The following is a 19,258-nucleotide window of genomic DNA, read 5'->3' on the forward strand; positions in this document are numbered from 1 at the left end:
CACACCACAAGGATTCGATTAATGCCATACATTAAAATGATTATGCAATTGGTTATATTTTATCTATTTAAATTGTGACTGCAAATTGAATAAGAACCATACTTTTGTGATGGCATTTTGCGGTTGGTATATTATTGGTGTATTAAGAGACATTCATACGGATGCACAGCACAATTTACAAACAGTTTTGATCCCATTCATGCAAAATGAACTTCCGATCCGCCCAGCACAATTGGTCGAATAATAAATTTTCATAATAATTGAATATTTGCCACCGCAATGGGGATTCGATGGCGAATCAAGGGGGTGTGACATGTTCATAAATCTGTTTTAAGTGGACGGCCAGCAACAATAACAGGATTCATTTCCTCGAGGATAACATCTGTTCAGAAGTGTTGCAACACGATGGAACAAATTAAGTTTCGCACAGGACCAGCAGGCACAGGACACGTTAACTTTCTACACATTTGACGCATGTACTCTCCTCCAGGCATCCTTGTTCGCCCACCTCAGGGTCCTCGATTCGATCTCATCCCTCACAATTCCTGTTGACAATCTGCTTTAGTTGCGTAAATCTCAGCCAAACAAGTCGGTGCATCGAATATATACATATACATTATATGTATATATGCATATACATTTGTCCAGATGCTGAAAGCTGTGTGTTGTCTATCGAATGGCAGGCAAACTGCAGATTTCTCCCCGGAAAAACCCGAGCCAGCGTGTCGCCACCTCATTTTCTTCTGATGTTATGTACATGTGCATGTGCATGTCTGGTGTATTAAACTTTGTCGAAATTTTATTCAATTTAAGTGCACTTAGGCGACGATTGTACATTAAGATATGACGCAATCCGTGAGCCAGTGCACAGCTGATCCGCATCCTCCCCACTTTCAGTCCCATTCGAATGCAAAGCCCGGTAATAGAAATGGATACGAGTAAGTGGCTGCAGACTAAGGGAAGTGCTAGATACATCTGCGTAATTGGGCATAGAATGGATACCCTTTCCACGGGCAACTTTGCAAAGTATCTCAAAGGAGAGCCTGCACTACAGGGCTAGTATTTGATTACAAAATAGTTGTACGTAATTTTTCTGAACATTTTTGTAAAAATAATATTAATACAATTGACGTGTGCAAAATAAATTGTATTGCTCTATTGATTCGTTTAAAAAATCTCTATTTCATGGGGGAGCTCTTACATTATACGGATTCCGGAGGAATATTTTTAAAGTGCATTGCCGCCTAAGCCAATTATTGTGTTGTCCAGGTCCAGCCCCTTTTTCCCAGCGCAATGTCGACTATTTTTAGCACTTTAATGGACTGCAATCTATTTTTTGCCCAATCAAATCGGGGTGTACGGCTTGAACTTTGGCGAGGCTATAAAAACCATCTGTCGCCCAGTTGCGCAGTTCAAGTGCAAGGCAAAGACACCTGTTCAGGGATGGAATCGGAATACCCGGATATGTGCTTCTACCGGATTGTGGTGATATGTGCTCTGGGCTCCCTACTGCCCTCGATATCGGCATTCAAGGGCTGCGGGCCGGAAAAGCATTGCGTTCCCTACGAGCAGTGCAACGAGGGCATACTGGTGGACGGAAAATTCTATCCGGATCGCAGTAGAACTACTTTGGACGAGAACTGTCACTATATGGAAAAGTGCTGCAATATTCACGATACAGTAAGTAGAAAGGATTTACCATACATTTTGTGGGAGGACGTATGTAGCATTGGAATAAAACAATCTTTGATTTGACACTCTTAACTTGAATCCCTTTTGGCCTTTTGGATTATTAACTGTTTGGCTTTCTGATATGCATTTTGCTTTTAAGTTTCTAGCACCCAAGCATGAATAGGTTTTTAAAAGTTTAACTTATATACCAACAGCTCCCGACACCGGATGTGCCCAAGGAGGTGATGAGCTGCCCGTGTGGAGGACGGCATGATCTCTGGTACTACCTTCGACCGCTTGGATATAAACAGCAGGAGGCCAAGTTCGGGGAGTTTCCCTGGTTGGTGGCGATCTACGGGGCGGATGCCTATCTCTGCAGTGGAGCACTCATCACTCCGCTGGCGGTGATCACCACGGCGCACTGTGTCCAGAACTCGGACTCCGCGAAGGTTCGTCTGCTGGCCGGGGAATGGGATGCCGCCGTGGAGCTGGAGCCCCAGCCGCACCAGGAAAGATCGGTGGTTGAGTTATTAGTGCATCCCAATTACACTCAATTGCCACTGGCCCACAACATGGCGATACTTCTGGTGGACAAGGAGAAACCTTTCCAACTGGCTCCCAATGTACAGCCCATCTGCCTGCCGCCTCCGCGAATGACATACAATTACAGTCAGTGCTATGTGTCCGGTTGGCAGAGAGGCGATTTCGGGGGATCGGCGATCCTGCCCAAGCGATGGACCCTCTACGTCCTACCACCCAATCAATGCAGGTCCAAGTTGCGATTGTCCCTTTTGGGGCGACGCCACGCCCACAATGATAGCCTGCTATGTGCCGGTGGCGACAAGGGCGACTTCGTCTGCGGTGATGTGGACATGACGGCAGTGCCGCTGATGTGTCCTCTCTCCGGCCACGATGATCGCTTCCTCCTGGCCGGTCTCTTGACCCGGACAGCTCGCTGCGATGGCCCGCAACTTCTGGGAATTTACACGAATGTCAAGTTGTACCGGCAGTGGATCGATCTGAAGCTACGGGAACGTAATCTTGATATACGACACTACATGGTGTAAGCAGATGCTTTAGAAATCAGTACTAAATGTGCATTCCATTTAGGGAAATTCAATATTGCTCAGAAAAAATAAATTTTTCATGACATGAATGGGAATCAACACATTTTCAATAAAGAAATGTATCTGAAATTGTTCCAACTATTTTTCTTTAAACGGAAAAGTATTAGGTAATCTTTTGATAGCTTTATAGTCCAGTGTACACCTTCTGTTTTTCCATATTTTACTAATGGTAATAATATTTATTTCGGTGGAATTTAAGCAGCTATCCTGACCAGACTTTTTCCTATATGTAATATAATATCCTTTTACTGGCCCACAAAGGCTATCGGCAAGGGGTTTGCATCCTCAGTCGTGTTCCTTCTTTGAGTGCCCTCCATGGGCACCCAACTTCTTTGCCTGCTGATGGGCTTCTCGCTCCACGCAGTCAATGCCACTATAAGTCGCAGGGAAAAGACTTACGGGGATGACTTTGTGCATGTGGACTTGAATGGCTGCACAAAGTGCGAGTAGAACTACAGGAACTTCGTCTTCGTTCTGAAAAGTTTAGAAATTTGGGTAGAAGTGGCCGCATCCGTTTTTTCATTTGGGGCGTGCATCATGCGGCTTAGTTTGGCTGTTCTGCAGATTCGTCACCAATAAAAAATAAATATTAGAATCACCTTCTTGGCGGCTTTGTAAATAAAACACACATTTCGAAAACAACAAAAAACAGAATCGCTGTTAATTAAAAGCGCTTTACGCCTGACTGACGGTTTGGGTCACTCGCAGGACTCTCATTTGTCCTTTGGGCCGAATCCGATTTTGGCAAGTCGCGCTGAGTTATGGCTGGGCGATATGTGGCCGCCGTTTTGCATATCCTTGTCCACCCGCCTTGGTGCCTAAATTGAAAATTGAAAAATTGCTTATTGCAAATTTGTTGGCCGCAATCGCAGGGCCATGCGGAATGGCTGAAAAGGGAACCGAAATATCGTTACATGCTCTTTGCTCTTTTGAACTTCCGTTTGCCATTTTGGCGTAGTGCACGTGCCGGACAGCGGACACTGGACTTGCACTCGGACGAAGGGTGGCGGGCCACGGAACAGGGACCACGGAAGAGTCCTGTCCACCCGCTGGCTGTTGCCGCTGTTGCTGCTGCTGCTGCTGCTGCTCCTGCTGCCGTTTCCTGTGCGAGAATTTAGCAATATATTTTTCTTACCCCGTTTGACGTCCTTCGTATCTGGCCAACTGCAATGGTCCACAACCAGCGGCAGTTGGTGCAGCCAGCAGCTATATAAAAAAGGATGAAAGGGATACATTTTATATGGGTAAAAGTATATTTCTTATTAATATTAAAAAAAAGGATTAAAATCCTTTGATATAGCGTATTCTAAAGAACATTTGCTGTTCTCTGGTAGGATTATATTTCAATATTGATGTCGATCCCTTTTTTTACCATATTGTCGATTTAAACGAACGTATTTAACTTTTTCATTATGCTTGCTATCCGTTAATTATGGTCGCCATTATTTAAACTTCCATCTTTAGGGGAGCATAGCTAGAAAATGTTATTTGTTGATTACCGAATGTGTGCGCTTTGTCCGGCTAAAACGGATAAATTGGCTGCACTGCACCCGAATGCAGTGGCATTGGCAATGGGAATGGCAATAGCCAAAGCGAACAGAACGTTAAAGAAAAATAGGAAACTTTTGCATATTTTGTACTTTATGCTTGAAATATTTATGATCTCGTGCAATTTGTGGCTTACTGCTTGGTCTTGGCCATCGTCTGGCTGGTTTTGGTCTGGTCTGGTCTGGTCTGGTCTGGTGTGCTTGGCTGGCTCCTCGATTCCTGAATGCTGCTCGACTGGCCACGGAACCACATCTAGCGACGTGTCTGCCAATCTGTGAAATATGCTGCTAATGCACTTATTGCCATCGTTCTATTGAATTTATGTCGGAATCGTCTCAGACTTGCGGTCTCTGCATTTGATGGTTTTCCCTTCCTGGTTGAGCTCTAATTTAGGGTATTTCCCACGCCCCTGGCACTCAGCCTAATTGTGCTTCCGATTCATCCTGGGCCTAATGGTCTTTGGGTTGCCACTTTTGGGTGCACTCCCTGCATTCCACAATCGGCCAGCCCCACAATGTGTACTTATTCCAAAACTTCAACGTTTAATAAGAGGTGGTGCTAGATTGCAATAACTGCAATAACACTTTACTTAAGTTGATGTCTTACTGCATGTCTGAGCGATTGCTTTTATTCATTCTGTATAATGTTAGTAAGTAGATTTATGATAGTGTTTATAAACTTACAGAAATGCCAGTATGGCAAGGAATAAACCATAAATTCCAAGTAAATACATAATTATTATATTGATTAATGGTTATATTAAAGTTTCACTTTAAAGTTTTGTTTTGTAAAAGTCTTGTGGTACCAAACCCTTTTCAAGCAACTTTTGTTCACAGTCGTCAGTCAGCAAATATAACTTTCCCAGATTGCCTGCAAAGTTGTATCAGCCAATTATTGAAAGAGCTGAACTTCTGGATTTGTTTTACATTTTCAAAGCCATTGATTACGGTGCTCATCTTAGCTGTATTTTGTGGCTTGGCGTCGACCAAAAAGGGCCTAATCAATTGAAAAACGGCCTTGGAAAGCGTTAAGTTCTCGGCTAGTGACTGCGCTTTTACGAGTATTGCTGCGGAAATGTGTGTGGCAAATTTTAGGCCACACAGATTTTTCCGCGCCCAGATTGCCGTGCAGGAATAAGGCTGGCAATCCGACACACACTGGCCAGCCAACCGACGGCGGACTTCAGACAGCTCCAGCCGGCGGCTCGGATAAGGATGGTTCCCGAGGAGGAACCTATTATGGTCCTGCAACCGCATGCACTTCCTTTAAGGAAATTGCCAAACAACCCGCGCATCCGGCAGTTGTGCGCCCGCAGTCCTGCCAGCCATTTCCAGACATCATTGTCCTCATCCTCTGCCCAGGATAACGAGAGCATCAGAATGAAGTGAAATTAATAAAATGCCTGGAAGCATGCTATTCTTCTTTCTTCACGGGTATCTGCTGCTGCATCGCCGTGTTGGTGGAATCGATGCATCTTTCCTACTATATTTAAGCAATATAAAGTTGTTACACACCTACTTATACGATTAGTTGGAAAATGTCCTTGAAAATGTGTAATTAAGGAAGTCTAGAATGAATGGGTAAATACAGCACATAGTGCAACTGTTGGGAGGTGTGCAAATGGATGCCCTTATCCCTTTATTAGTTTCCAAATCCATGCAGATATCTCCAGCCGCCTTGGAACAGTCGTCTTCTCGTTATTTTAATCATCATTTCGAGTACACCCGACCGCACAAGTAGGTGGATAAGTTAAGTCCGCTACACCTTATTGCCTTTCCCCTACCCGAGAACTCTTTGCAAACTCATCAAAGTTAAGTTGCTTACGCCTGGCCAATATCGGTGAGATTGGGAGTGGGAGTGGGAGTGGGAGTTGGGAGGGCTGGTAGTAACTTAAGCTGCCACAGCGCCGTTTCGACTTGAAAGTTCCCACTTGCCAGCAAATATATGCGGGCGAGCTCTTCCTGTATAAATGAAATATTTTTTGGCAACCGAGGAGGGCGGCCCTGGGGGAGAGGAGAGTATCTCATAGATGCTGCTATAACTTGTCTCGAATTTGTGTTTGCCTTGCCGAATTTTCATTTCAATTTTCCCTGCAGTTTTATTTAATCTCACTTGAGGTGCAGCACTGGAAGTTGGGATGTTCTCGAGTGGTTGCAATGGTTGGGGATTTCTTGGGCCTGTGCTGTGTGTATTTATTGCCAGTTACATGCAGTTCTGCTTTCCAATGTATTTGTTTACTTGGCAATTTCCAGTCTTGTTATTTGGCAATTTACACAATTATATGTAAGCCATCATAATAACTGGCCAACAATGCATCCACTGATATTTAATTTAGAAATTAATTATAGAATGGTTCTCTCGTATTTACTTACTGGCACCATTACAATTTGAATTTGGCCATAAATAGTTTGTCTAGTCTGTCTATCTCGGTAATGTTTTGCATGTTTGCTCAGAATTAACTTGGCTTCAATTTGTGTTTATTTTCCTTCCACAATACTTGGCATGTTCTCCTCGAAACTTAAATTTCGTTTCCCAGTCAGAGCTGTCGATTGCTTTGCTATTGTTGGACGCACTCAATGACAAAAGTTTAGCAAACAAAACTGTTTGCACCAGCCACTTGAGCACCTTTTTCTTTGGCTATTCGTCCTGCGAACTCCACAATTCCCTCGCAAAAATATAAAGTGAAAAGTGGAATGCCATGAATGAGAGTCAATATGTAGATATGCATTTGGCCAAGCACACATTTCACACCCACTCGCCTTCTTTCCTTTTCGTAGCTTCTGCCTGTTGCAATTTGTTCCCAATTGATTTCCAAACACTTGGAATTTATTGGTTTTCAAAAGTTTCCCAAATTTTATTGTTTCCGCTAATTTCTTTTGTCCACTCCGGACGGCAAAGATTCGCCATGTGGAGGGGCCAGAAAGCCATTCTTGGCCGAAAAGTTTCCCCGGAAACTGAAACCATTGAATTGGGTAATCTTTGTCTTAATGTAAGAGTTTCTGGTTTTATTCGTCATTTTGATTCACTTAAAGCAATATTATATAGTGATCCTACCCGTTGACTTTCATAAAAATGTTGTTTCGCAATCTTGAGAAATAAATGCTTAATTATAACATATGAGCAATGATTGTAATTGATATTAGAGATAAGATAAATTTTATATTTTGAATGGTCCTTAAAATCATTTTAAATATTAAGCTTATTGGTATCATTAAACTATCAATGAATAAAATTTCTTTATATTTTAAGATATTTGCTCTAAAATCCTGATACCATGTTTTAATTTATAAAAAACATTATAACATTAGAACAAGAACATGCGATATAAATATAAAAAATATTGTTTAGTTAACAACTAGCGGCCGAAGAAACGGAAATACATATTTAAATAGCAAGTAAATGCTTTTAAATTAAACAAATTCTAGTGTAAGTAATAAATATTATCTGATAGCAACTTTTGCGAATATCTGGCAATGTTCGATATCATCTGTTGGCGTTCAATGTCCTGTGCGCATGTCCTTCGCGTTGGGCTCCTCAGCTGTGCCGCATTGTTTTCCTGCTGTTGTCGACGCGAGTAAAATGTTGATTTAAATGCCAAAAATTAATAACTAAGCCATACAAAGCGGTATCTGCTAGGAATACAGTTTGATACATCCGAGAGTATAACGATAAGTGGTTAAGAATCAAAGTTACTTAGCAATACAATTTGCACTGAAAAGGTGATAACCAAGTGATAGCTAAAATTCTCTCACTATGTGAAAAAATAAAAAGGAATCGTCTGAATGCAAAAGTCGCTTTGAAAAAGTATGATATGGATGTATAATTGGCATTTTTGAGCACTCCAGCTGCTTTAAAGAAAATAATTCAAGCCCATATTTGCACAGATTTTATTGATTTTTCCTTTCCAATTGGCCAGCAAGGAAAAGTGTCCTGAGAGCGCAATCTCCGTTTGCTCACGGCTTTTCCTTCCCTTTTCCGCTCTCTGAAAAGAGCCGCTCTCCATTTTCCATTTGTTTTGCTTAGCTTGTTCGCAAATAAACAATTCGCTACCCTGAAAATGCATCAAGCATAAAGAAATTGAATAATATAAGTTGCAAACGCGTTAACATACAGATGAAAAACTCCACATGAGTGTTCAAAAATTATTCGAATCATAGGGAAAAGTATCGCCCTGAGACCGAAATCTAATCCCCCGCTCCCTGCACTCCAACATGCTGAATAGCCGGAGCCCCCCCCAGTACAAGCTGCAATCCCCGGGGGGCTCCGCTGGCTCCGTTGGCTCCGTTGGCTCCGTCGGTTCCACCAGCTCCACGTCCCAGCTGCTGGGCCACAACCAATCCGCCTACGGACAGAAGGTTCACTCGCACGCCTGCTATCAGCACCACTTGCAACAGCAACAGCTGCAGCAGCAGCTGCAGTCGCATCAACAGAAGCAGCAGCAGCACCACCACCACGGAGCACGGACATCCCTCACCCCCACCATGAAGCGGGGCAAGAAGCAGTGGGGCACCAGGGAAAGATCCGGCATGAGCTTCCTCATCGTCATCACCTTCTTCGCCGTCTTTGGACTAATCATTCTAACGGAGGTAAGACCAAGTTATCCCCGCACCATAAATATTGAAATTGACAAATTTCTAAATAAATAATGTGTTCATCAAATAATTTGTAGTACTAACTTATTATAAGCAAATGAGTTCGATATTAAGACTTCGAATGGAAATGTTCGTTTTCAAGTAGAATCGAGTATACGGAGACTCTCGTGCAAAATTGGCATGGTTCATAGAGAAGTAGGTGGAAATTATTAACATATTTAAGTTGCAAGTGTACATTTGCCCACCAATTTTAATCAAAACCGCGAAAGCCACTTGAAATTCAAATTGACCAAGGACTTTTCTCCGCCTTCCTTCTCGCGCAGGTCTTCATGATCGACGAGCGCACCCACAGCGGCATGTTGGCGATGAGGGCGGGCGGCGGGGGCGGCGCCAGCCTGGGCGGACGGATGGGCGACTCGATGCCGGATTATGATAATGTTAAGGTAAGTTGGACTATGCAAATCAGCCCAGCGGCGACTTAGCGCGCAACTCGTTCATTGGGGTTTCAAAAAGCGGGCGGGTATTGTTTTGCAGGCTTGAGAGAAAGGTAGGAATAACTCCAATGAATTTGCTTTGGTTGTATAATTTTATAACTTCATAACATCTAGTTCATTTGTAAAGGGATTTCATATTTCATATTACAGTTAGTTTAATTTAATAACCAATGCTTATTGCAGGACGATTACGACCTATTGGACGCAAGCATTTTGAGTGATAATAAATTAGGATTTGTCCAGCTGCGCGACAATAAATTGAAAATTCAAGGTAAGAACGCCGGCACAAAAGGCTGAGGCTGGGCGACAAAGAAGATGGCTGCGACAATGGCACATTACGTATACGCCCCATGTCTCATGCATTTTCCAATTTCACAGAAGCCGCAGGCGCCGATGGCCAGCGCCTGGCCGGGATGCTTCTGAATGGCGGCGGCGGGGGTGGAGCAGGAGCGTTCGGCGTGAATGTACCGCTCATACCCTGGGGCCAGGTGCTGCCGGACAAGGTGGAGGAGACCCTGCCCCACTTCCCCTTTGGCACACGGCCCACCGATGGCGCCTGGCAGGTTGTCAACGGCACCCGCTTCAAATTCTTTGTCTACTCCGCCTACTTCGACCGGCGCGAGGGAGCGCGCCTGGTGCGAGTGGTTGGCGCCACCAAGACCCGGGGACCGGAGCGGGTGTGGTGCCGATTCTGGTACGGACCGAGTCCTGGCAATGGCACCGATGCGGGCTCCTCGTCGGCACGTGCCAAGTACTCCTCGGCCACTGTGATGGCTCGCGTCAAGGTGAGCCCTTAATTTTATTTCGCGTTTTCCACACGACCGCACGGAAATTCAATTGATATTGAAACACCGATAGTCTGGTACTCAAGTACAAAGAAATGCAATCCGAATATAGATATAATTTTATACGCGTTACGGTTACATTCGGTTATTCCATGTTATTTCATAGCACTCATACCAATCTAACATTATAGATTATTCGTGAGAACTGGAATCTGAAGTACAGCGCCTGTTTTATCCTGTGCCCGGTACGAACTCCACCCCTGGCAGTTCCTCATTTCGTGAGTGTGGTGTCCCGCCTGCGTGCTCCGCCGGGCAATTTGCTGAGCCTGCGGAACACCGACCAGGATGCGGACTTTGTGGTGAGCCCGCCGCGCAATTCGAGTGTTAGGAGAGGATCGCCTGCAGGTCGTCCTCCGCCGAGTGGCGATAACATACCCGATCGCATAGCCGTCTGCGTGAAGCCCTTGCACTTCAACTACGATCAGGCACTGTATCTCATGGAGTACTTGGAATTCTATGCCCTACTGGGGGTGTCTCACTTCACCTTCTACAACCACACCTTGGGACCACACGCCTCCTGCGTCCTGGAGAACTATCAACAGGGTCTGGTGCCCGGAAATCTGACCGCCCACGATCTGGAGCCCCTGACGCCGGCGGAGGCAGCCAACAATGCCACGCCCCGTGTTCTCAGAACGCCGTATCAGCGACCCACAGTCAGCATCCTGCCGTGGAACCTGCGCATGCGCAGCCAGAAGGAGATTCGGACCGAAGGACTCTTTGCGGCCCTAAACGACTGCCTCTACCGCACCATGTATCGCTACAAGTATCTGGCTCTGGTGGATCTGGACGAGTTTATTGTGCCGCGCTACTCGGATACGTTAAATGACCTCATTGGGTGAGTGGAAGAGAAGGATATGTGGATGCCCTCGTATCACGAAGTTTGCTATTTCCTCCAATTCAGATCGCTAAATCAGCGCTTCCGCAATCGCAACACGGGAGCCTATTCGTTCCAGAACGCCTTCTACTACCTCCAGTTTGCGGATGACAGCTTGGCTAGTTCTGGAATAGAGGGCGGCAATGACCAACTGGCGAAGGTACGGGCCAATCTAGTCACTCAACGTAAAACACGAAGGTAAATCAATCTATCAAAGAGAAGGAATAGCGATGATACGTACTGATATCTAAATGACCTCAGGCGATACAAGCTGCACCCCCAGAAGCAACGCTCCAAGTACATTTGCAAACCGGAGGCAGTTGTCGAGGCAGGCAACCACTTCGTTTGGGAATTTGCGCCTGGCAAGGGATCCCTCAACGTGCCGCCAAAGGAGGCCATTCTGCAGCATTATCGGGTCAGTGTGTAGCCTAAAATGTAAATAAAATATGTATCTTATTTATATGTATTTTTATTCCTTGTAGGTTTGCGAGTTCGGAGGCAACGACTGCATCAAGGCGCCTTCGATTGTTGACCGAACGACCACAAAGTATGTGAATCGCTTGGTCCAGCGGGTGGATGCAGTGTATCGTCATCTGCGCCAGCGTTGCGATCTACCAGCGCTGCCACCGTTGGTCAAGACCAAGGAGAGTGCCCAGGAGAAACCCATGGAAATGACCAAGGAGAGAGCCAAGGAAAATACTAACGATAAGACTAAAGAGAAGCCCCAGGAAAAGCCAAAGGATAATCCGAAACTGCTGGAGCAAAAGAGAAAACTGGGTGTAACAACGAATAAGAGTTTAATCAAAGGAGTGGCCACAGCCACAACAACGACGAAGGCATCAACGAAAGGAGCGGCAACGAAGCAGCAGCCAACCATCCCAGTCACCACACCAACAAGGACCATGACCAGGACTTCGACGGCACCCAAGCTATCGATTCCATCGCCCAATGTCCGCAAGAAACGGAAGCTGATTGTCTTCGAAATCAATGATTTGGGGGTGCCCGTGGCCAGGGTGGAATACCAATGAGATAGGGACATTGCTGGAAACATTTAAAGGGGGCTTTTGGTTCATTTGTGTGCCAATTAGTTTGAGGATTTAGTTGGTTGTGTTCCGGTGCGGTTTATCAACTTCATTTGGCCATTATCAGAATGCTCAACGAATTAACTGACCCTTTGTATTTAAGTATGTTCATTTGCTCACAGTAGAAATAAAAGGAACGTAAGTGCAATAAAAAGCAATAACATAAGATTGTAGCAATATGATCTCAAGCCAATGATATCAGCGAAAGTCCAGTTGGTTGTTCCGAAAATTATTTCAAATTCCTTTACATAATATTTATATGTAAGTGCTGAGGAATACCTTTATTTACCTAAAATTGGAAAGGAATATGTTGCATTCAAAAGAATATTTTTTGTAATATTTCCCGATAAAACAAGGGATGTGAGACTTAAAAAATACTAAATCTATGCTAGATAGAAGCAACTACGAAATTATAATCACTAATCACTGTTTGGTTGTTCTCTTTAATTTGGAAAATATGTTTTCCCGATTTTGGTAATCCTAATGCAAAATTATTCCTAAACAAAATTCAGAAAATTCCTAATGCTAAATTCATATGTAATCTAAGCCATTGTTTCGTGTTGTAGAATAAGCAATAAGGTATACAAAAATGAAATTAATGCAAATGCATGCAAAATAATGAATATGTATCGATATTCTGCCAGCAAACTGTTAGTGCAACATTACCAATTAGTAAGGGCGAAGCTCCTTCGAGATATGCGTTTAGACTCTAAATTAGTGGGCTAAAAAAGCTTGGGACATATTTACTGGTCCTTGTCTTTTGGCTTATGCATGGGCAGAAACTGAAATGATAAGTTAAGTATTATCACAAAACTGAATCGAATTTCCAATGCTTCGAAATCCGTAAACTTTTTGTTTGGCTTAGCGCACAAAAAGTATACTTATTAAGTAAATAATAAACCGAAAACAGAAAACGGTTTTAGTGGTCTATAGGTATTAAGAGGCAATTTCAGATACTAAAGAGATCTATTCAAACACATGAAGTCAATAAAATTGCAAGTAAGCAAACTAAGATAGAAAACTTGCGTTTAATTTCAGCAAATATCTATTCTAACGTGGTTCATTCACTGCCCCTCACAACCTCATTAAGGGGAAATCATACACTTGTTATACAGGGCTTGAAAGCTATAAATGCAATATGCTAGTTATGTATACAGGGCGTATGAGCTATAAATGGGAATCGCAAAGATGTATGCTAGTTTAAATACTATGGCGAAGCTGTTTTATGTGATAAAAAGCAACACCTAAAGCGTAAAACTTCAGTGCTTATAAACGCTGTACTACGAGTTGTGTGTTTTTTCATTTATATTGTTATACGAAAGCACAAAGTTCATGTTTATAGCAGTTGAGAGTGTACTATAGTGCTATATTACGTTTATAACAGCTAGGGAAGTCCTGTATGATAGTTGTACGGGTGTATAATTTGAATATTATGGCGAATCTGTTATATGTGATGTAAAGCTACACATTTTTACTGAGAAATATAAAAGCATACAAGTTCAAAGTTTTCATAAACGATGTACTACGCGTTGTGTGTTTTTCATTATACGAAAGCACTAAAGTTCATTATTATAGAAGTTGAGAATTTACTTAAGCTATACACTTCGTAACTTTAGGTATACCACAATTTACGTTTATAAAAGCTGGGGAAGTCCTTTTAAGGGGAATTCACTCAGTTCATTTGTAAGGAGGGGAGATGCTATGAGTTCAAGTTAGTTTCATTTTCCGTCACTATATTGCTTAGCACCCTTATTTAATTGACAAATCAAAATTCATTTAAATACTTAATCTACTGAAGCTTCATGTCTTTAAATTGCAACGGCTGTCGAGTCTTAACTGGAGAAAAAAAATGTGAAATTTTATTTAATTTGAAAGCGCCAGCAACCGCAGAAAATGTGTTGCTTCATTTATTAAGTTAATCGGTATGTGGACATTACATTTTATCTGGTAGATTCCTTGGTATAGTCCTGTTAAAAGGTATGCAATTTTGTGGAGAAGATTGGCGTTGTTCATTAGGAAACACCAAGGAAAACCATATCTAATTTAGTTGCACTAACGAGTAATTTATTTTGCTGCACCTACCCGACACCTAAAAGTACATGGTGAATATTTCTACTAGGATACGATCGCGGTGCTCGTTTCCTCTCCAGAGCTAGAACCTTCCTGCTCGTCCTGGTATCGTGCGATGATATCATCCAGCTCGCGCTCTACGTTGGGCTTCTCCAGCTCGTGCTCGGCGAGGGTCTGACCCACACATCCACTGGCATTCAGGCCGCTGGCCCGCACTCGGATGCCTTGAAGCTTCAGGGCAATCAAGTCCGCGGGAGCCGAGGAGAGGACGCGTAGCGCCCTATTGATGCCATTACGGCAGGACAGGAAGTTGAGGTTGGACTGGAGGCAGAGCCTGACCTCAGCGGTTAGATTGTTGGTGGCATTGTGGTATTTGACGACGGCCTCATGGACATTTTGCTCATACGAGGCTTTCTGCACTTGCAACTCCTCCAAGCAGCTGTGCAGATATCCGGAATACCGGGAGAGCAGCTCATCAAGGATCTCCTCGGCCTCCTCGGTGCCAACTCCATTCGTCTGCTCATCCACTCGCTCCAATTGGGCGTCAGCCCACTGGATCCACTTCTCCTGGATTATGGCGGAATACTGTAATTTCTTCTCGTCTATCTCATCATTGAGGTCATTCACGGCATTTTCCAGATCGTTTACGGTGGCTTGGATGGCCTGCAGTCTTGCGAGGGCATCCTTAAGCGGCTTTCGCTGCAAGACGTTTCTTTGCCGATCAATCTCCTGGTGCAAGACGTCGATGGCAGCTCCCAGAGCCGCGGAGAAGTCGGTGATTCCCTCGGTGGCGGCTCTATGAACTGCATCTTCGATTTTCTGGGCAAACTCCAGCGTTTCGTTGTAGTACTGGGCAGAGGAATTCCTTATGTTGTCCAGGAACTCTTCAGCTATGGCCGTACCATTCTTGGTGGCATCCAAAAACCCGCTGATGATGTGCTGCCCAGTCCTGTTGAGGGCGTCAAAGATGTCATCCAAGAATTCCGGATGCGGTGTGGCCACCACGCAGCTGGCGCTGATGGCCAAGGCGAGCAGGAGCACGGCTGACTTGGTCGAATGCATCGTCGGTCGACGGATAGCCTAATCATTCCGCACCCTGGACCACCTTTTATATATCTCGGCTACGTGCGCTTGGGCAAATACATTCGCTGACTAGTTCAATATTGGAGCAGGCCGGCATTTTACAAAATTAGTTAATATTTAATCAGCCGCTTTCCATTATGAGCGAATAGTGCATGCTGGTTGGATAACTTTTCAAAGAAAGCTCTCAGCCCATTTCTGCAAAGAAAACATGTCACATCACTTGAGTGAAATTAAAAAAAATGGTATGATGTTCTCTCAGTGTGAGGAACAAAGAAACAATACACCTTGAAAATCCCAATTCAAACACAGCACTATTTTGTAGCCAAGTACAGTACTCAATCAAGAAAATTGCAGGCAGAAGGTGAATTTAAAGTTTAATACAACATAACTTTTTTGCTGGCACATTCCCGAAATGCACTCTGCTTAAAACATGCTTAACATAAAACCCCCTGGCTTAAACTGTGAAAATAAATCAAATAAGTCAATTTCGCGTGCATTAAAACTAAAGGCTCTTTATGCGGGCCTCACACAATCGCAGGTGGCTATAGCCCCATCGTGCATTTGCACAAGGACAAAGGTTAAACTCTGCTTTAATTTTGAAATTTATATGCCTGCGAGACAAAGGAGCGCATGTTTACGCTCAGGTTAAACCCTTTTGTGGCGAACTTTATGCATTACTAACGGGATGGGGAGGTCCTTTTTGGGCGGCCTGGCAGGACGTACACATAATAATTGTCTTTAGCATGCCTTTATTATGACTTTAATTGTCGCTTGACAAACGTTGACACACACCCACATGAATGCTCGCCAGGTGTATACTCGTAAGTATGTATGTGCATTTAGAGATATGGAGAGGGCACTGTGGGTGGTGAGGTGATGGGGTGCTGATGTGGCGAGGCCTTGACGTGCACTATGAACATTTTATTAGTCTGCTGTTAGTTTTGTTTAATTATGCTGTCATTAACTTTGTCGCACAGCCACACGCCTAACTGCAAAACAAAAGCTTACATGTCTCAACGCAATTATTGCCAGAGTGGCCAACAAAGTGCTCCGTGGACAAGGACAATGGGTTGGCTGAGCGATCACACGGTCTTCTGGTCTTCTGCCATTTTTCCTTGCTGTTTTTCCGCCCATGCCGCCCCCTCCCAGTCTCCTCAGTGCACAGACATCAGCCATTTAATTTTGCATTTTCCACTAATTGGCTCGCATACTTGCCATATTCTCGCTTCGCTTAATTAATTTAATTAGAAATAGGTTTCACCTCAAACGAAAGTCAAACCTCAAAACCGATTCAATAGCATTCAGTTCTGTTTAGCTTATGATAATGATGCCCCAATGGCAATTACCTGTTTAAGGAATCAGTTCTGGTCGGGTCGGATGGACAGTAACTTGCCTTTGGCAGATCACGCTCATCTTCGGCTCGATTTAAAGGAGGACTCCACTTTATATCAGGCATACTTCACAAATATCTCTTCACTTTAGTAGAACATATTTGCCTTACACATAGTAAGCATTTAATTAGAATAGGGAATAGGGAATTTATAATAGATATTCTTTGAGCTCTATAGCTGGCTATACTTAAAAATAAATACTTGCATTTTGCTGTGACTTAAAAGGGGCCTATGCATTTATTTATTTAAAATAATAACGATGGTTTTTTGAAATACTTGTAAAATATGTGTATGAAAAACGGCGGCCTGAAGAAGGGCATCCATTCAGCACATGGCTTTCCTTTATGCTGTTCTGCTGACCTCGGCAACCTCCATGAATGCCAGCAGGCTGTCGACCAAGGAGCGTGGAGGAAAATGGAAGGAGCAGGATCAGGAGGATGCCTGAAACGATTCCATGCCGCTGCAATCGCGGCCATTAAGTCATTTTGTTTCCTGTAACATTTCCGGTATCTTTTTAGCGTCGTCGCCGCTTCGAGTATGGCGCTCTGGCAGCTGGAGGGGATTCTGGGAGGTCAAGGGGCGGCGGATGGCTCCAAGTGCTGCTGATTGGGGGCGCGGCGACCGGGCTTTGGTGGCGGTGTGGTGGCGGTGTGGCAACAAATGCTTTTAAAGTAGATGATGGCGTCGGCTGGCGGGTCAATTTATTGCTTACCAAATGTGCTGCTGGCCCGGGTCCGAATGCAACTGAAACGCTCCAAATTGCAGCACGTAAAGTGTTCTCTGAAATTAACTTGGCCCCCTTTCAGGCCTGCCTCCGATAAGGAGAGATACATGAAATAAATAAAAAGTACAAAATATGCGAAATAATGGCTGCATTAATGATGGCCATCGAGCTTTAGGGGCCTGCAAAATGTATTGCACGTTTTTGCACATGATTAAATAAAAACCGAACAATCTGCACAAAATTATTTGTACGACCAATTATCGTAATATGGCTAAAATAGATTAATATTTTCCTTACCTGGCATGGAAATATATTTTTTCCCAATTCCGTGCACTTGCTTCATTCACAGAGCACGATAAACATAACTTTCCATGAAATCAGAATGAAATGCATAAAAGCACTGAGTGCACTTGCATATTTTCCTAAAATACCATTGCTCTAAGTGAGTGCAACGAGTGGAAAATTTTCGAGCGCATTATTTTGCATATGCAGGCGAGCATGATGTGGGCCTGTTTGGCCAAATCCTTTAGGACAAACAAATACGTATACTTAACGCGCCAAGCATTGCTCATACGCAGCGTGGCCCGGCCGAAAGGAGCAGTGCGAGAATTGGAGCTGCCGTGGAAGGTTGCCCACTGGTTCCCGTGGCGCACATAGCAGCAGATTTAGTGCGCCAGCTTTTATCTTGTCGCGCTCCTGGCCGCTTTGGGGATCAGGTGGCGGCGCCAGGTGGCAGCTGTGTAGTCCACTGGAGTACATTTGTACATTTGTTCAGCGCATATGAGGTGGCCATTCGCACTCTCTACTCCAACTCTGCACGTATCTCTGGCCATATCTGCTCCTTCGTATCGCGCGGCACAATCCCATCAGCCCCGGCTAAATGTATAACAGCAGTCACTTAGCGCAGTGCCATCCTGCCATCCCGCCATCCCGCCATCCCGCCATCCCGCCATCCTGCTATTCTGCAATCCAAACCACCAACCTACGAGCTGGGCAACATTGTATCTGTGTGTGCGGTCGTTACTTCATTGGCACAATCCCCAGACTCGAAAATGCTGCCCCTGCTGCCTTCATTGTTTTGCTGTGCATTTTATTTTATACTTGCATATAGTATAGCAAGCTCTTTTTTTGCCACGTGTTTTCTTTTAATGCGCTGCGGATTTGCAGTGAAATATATGCAGAGTGGGCGGGAACCACCCACCTGGTCTCTCTATCTACCGTCTCCCAGTTGGCCCAGCACTCTTATGCTAATTAAGTTTATGCTAATTTAACTTATTGCCACTAAGTTGGCCCACATATGCGGCCAGCCGCAGGAGCCATTCCTTTATTCACCTGCCTTCATCCAGGAAATTTCGGCAAGCGATCTGCTGACACAAAAGCTGGGAGTAAATTAATTCGTTAAATAAGAGGGAAGTGTACCTAATTTATATAATTAAAAGTAACTGTAATCATGTTGCTACTCCAAGCGATGCAGGGATTTTAGGAGCTGCACGCATAGTTTATTTATTCATTTTACACAATTGATTGAAACAAGATAAACTTTCTACCAACACATCACAGGGATTTTGGTCCTATCATTAGTTGAATAGATTTGAGCGCTACATTATAATTTCGGTTAGGGAAAGCAGTCCTATGTTTCCATATGCAGAGAAGTGTCCATTAATAGAACTGTAGCTAATTAGATTGATTACATACGTGGCGTATGCACCATATATAATAGCATATGTAAATATTTTGAGGGATTAATTAATCCATGA

General features: G+C 43.9%; 3 protein-coding genes across 4 annotated transcripts; 2 read left to right on the forward strand and 1 right to left on the reverse strand.

The window, feature by feature from the left end:
• The first annotated feature begins 1,394 nt into the window (after positions 1-1,394).
• On the forward strand, positions 1,395-2,847 carry LOC6543106 (phenoloxidase-activating factor 2). Its single transcript, XM_001969602.3, has 2 exons — positions 1,395-1,680; positions 1,887-2,847. The coding sequence occupies exons 1-2, from the start codon at positions 1,444-1,446 to the stop codon at positions 2,736-2,738; spliced, it is 1,089 nt and encodes a 362-aa protein (XP_001969638.3). The 5' UTR covers positions 1,395-1,443; the 3' UTR covers positions 2,739-2,847.
• A 5,004-nt stretch (positions 2,848-7,851) lies between these two features.
• LOC6542302 lies at positions 7,852-13,244 on the forward strand. 2 transcript variants are annotated; one of them, XM_026979306.1, is made up of 9 exons: positions 7,852-8,065; positions 8,370-8,932; positions 9,262-9,381; positions 9,616-9,703; positions 9,811-10,217; positions 10,409-11,112; positions 11,179-11,349; positions 11,413-11,566; positions 11,634-13,244. In XM_026979306.1, exons 2-9 carry the CDS (start codon positions 8,558-8,560, stop codon positions 12,177-12,179), a joined length of 2,565 nt encoding a protein of 854 aa, XP_026835107.1. In that variant the 5' UTR covers positions 7,852-8,065; positions 8,370-8,557; the 3' UTR covers positions 12,180-13,244. The 2 variants fall into 2 exon arrangements, with proteins under 2 accessions (XP_026835107.1, XP_001969640.2); XM_001969604.3 differs by having other exon boundaries at positions 7,852-8,932.
• Positions 13,245-14,272: 1,028 nt separating this feature from the next.
• On the reverse strand, positions 14,273-15,379 carry LOC6542083. The gene has a single exon (XM_001969605.3). It carries the CDS (start codon positions 15,363-15,365, stop codon positions 14,349-14,351), a length of 1,017 nt encoding a protein of 338 aa, XP_001969641.1. The 5' UTR covers positions 15,366-15,379; the 3' UTR covers positions 14,273-14,348.
• Positions 15,380-19,258: the final 3,879 nt, after the last annotated feature.

Source organism: Drosophila erecta, unplaced genomic scaffold, assembly GCF_003286155.1.
Source record: "Drosophila erecta strain 14021-0224.00,06,07 unplaced genomic scaffold, DereRS2 tig00000055-arrow-pilon, whole genome shotgun sequence".
Classification (NCBI taxonomy): Eukaryota; Metazoa; Arthropoda; class Insecta; order Diptera; family Drosophilidae; genus Drosophila; species Drosophila erecta.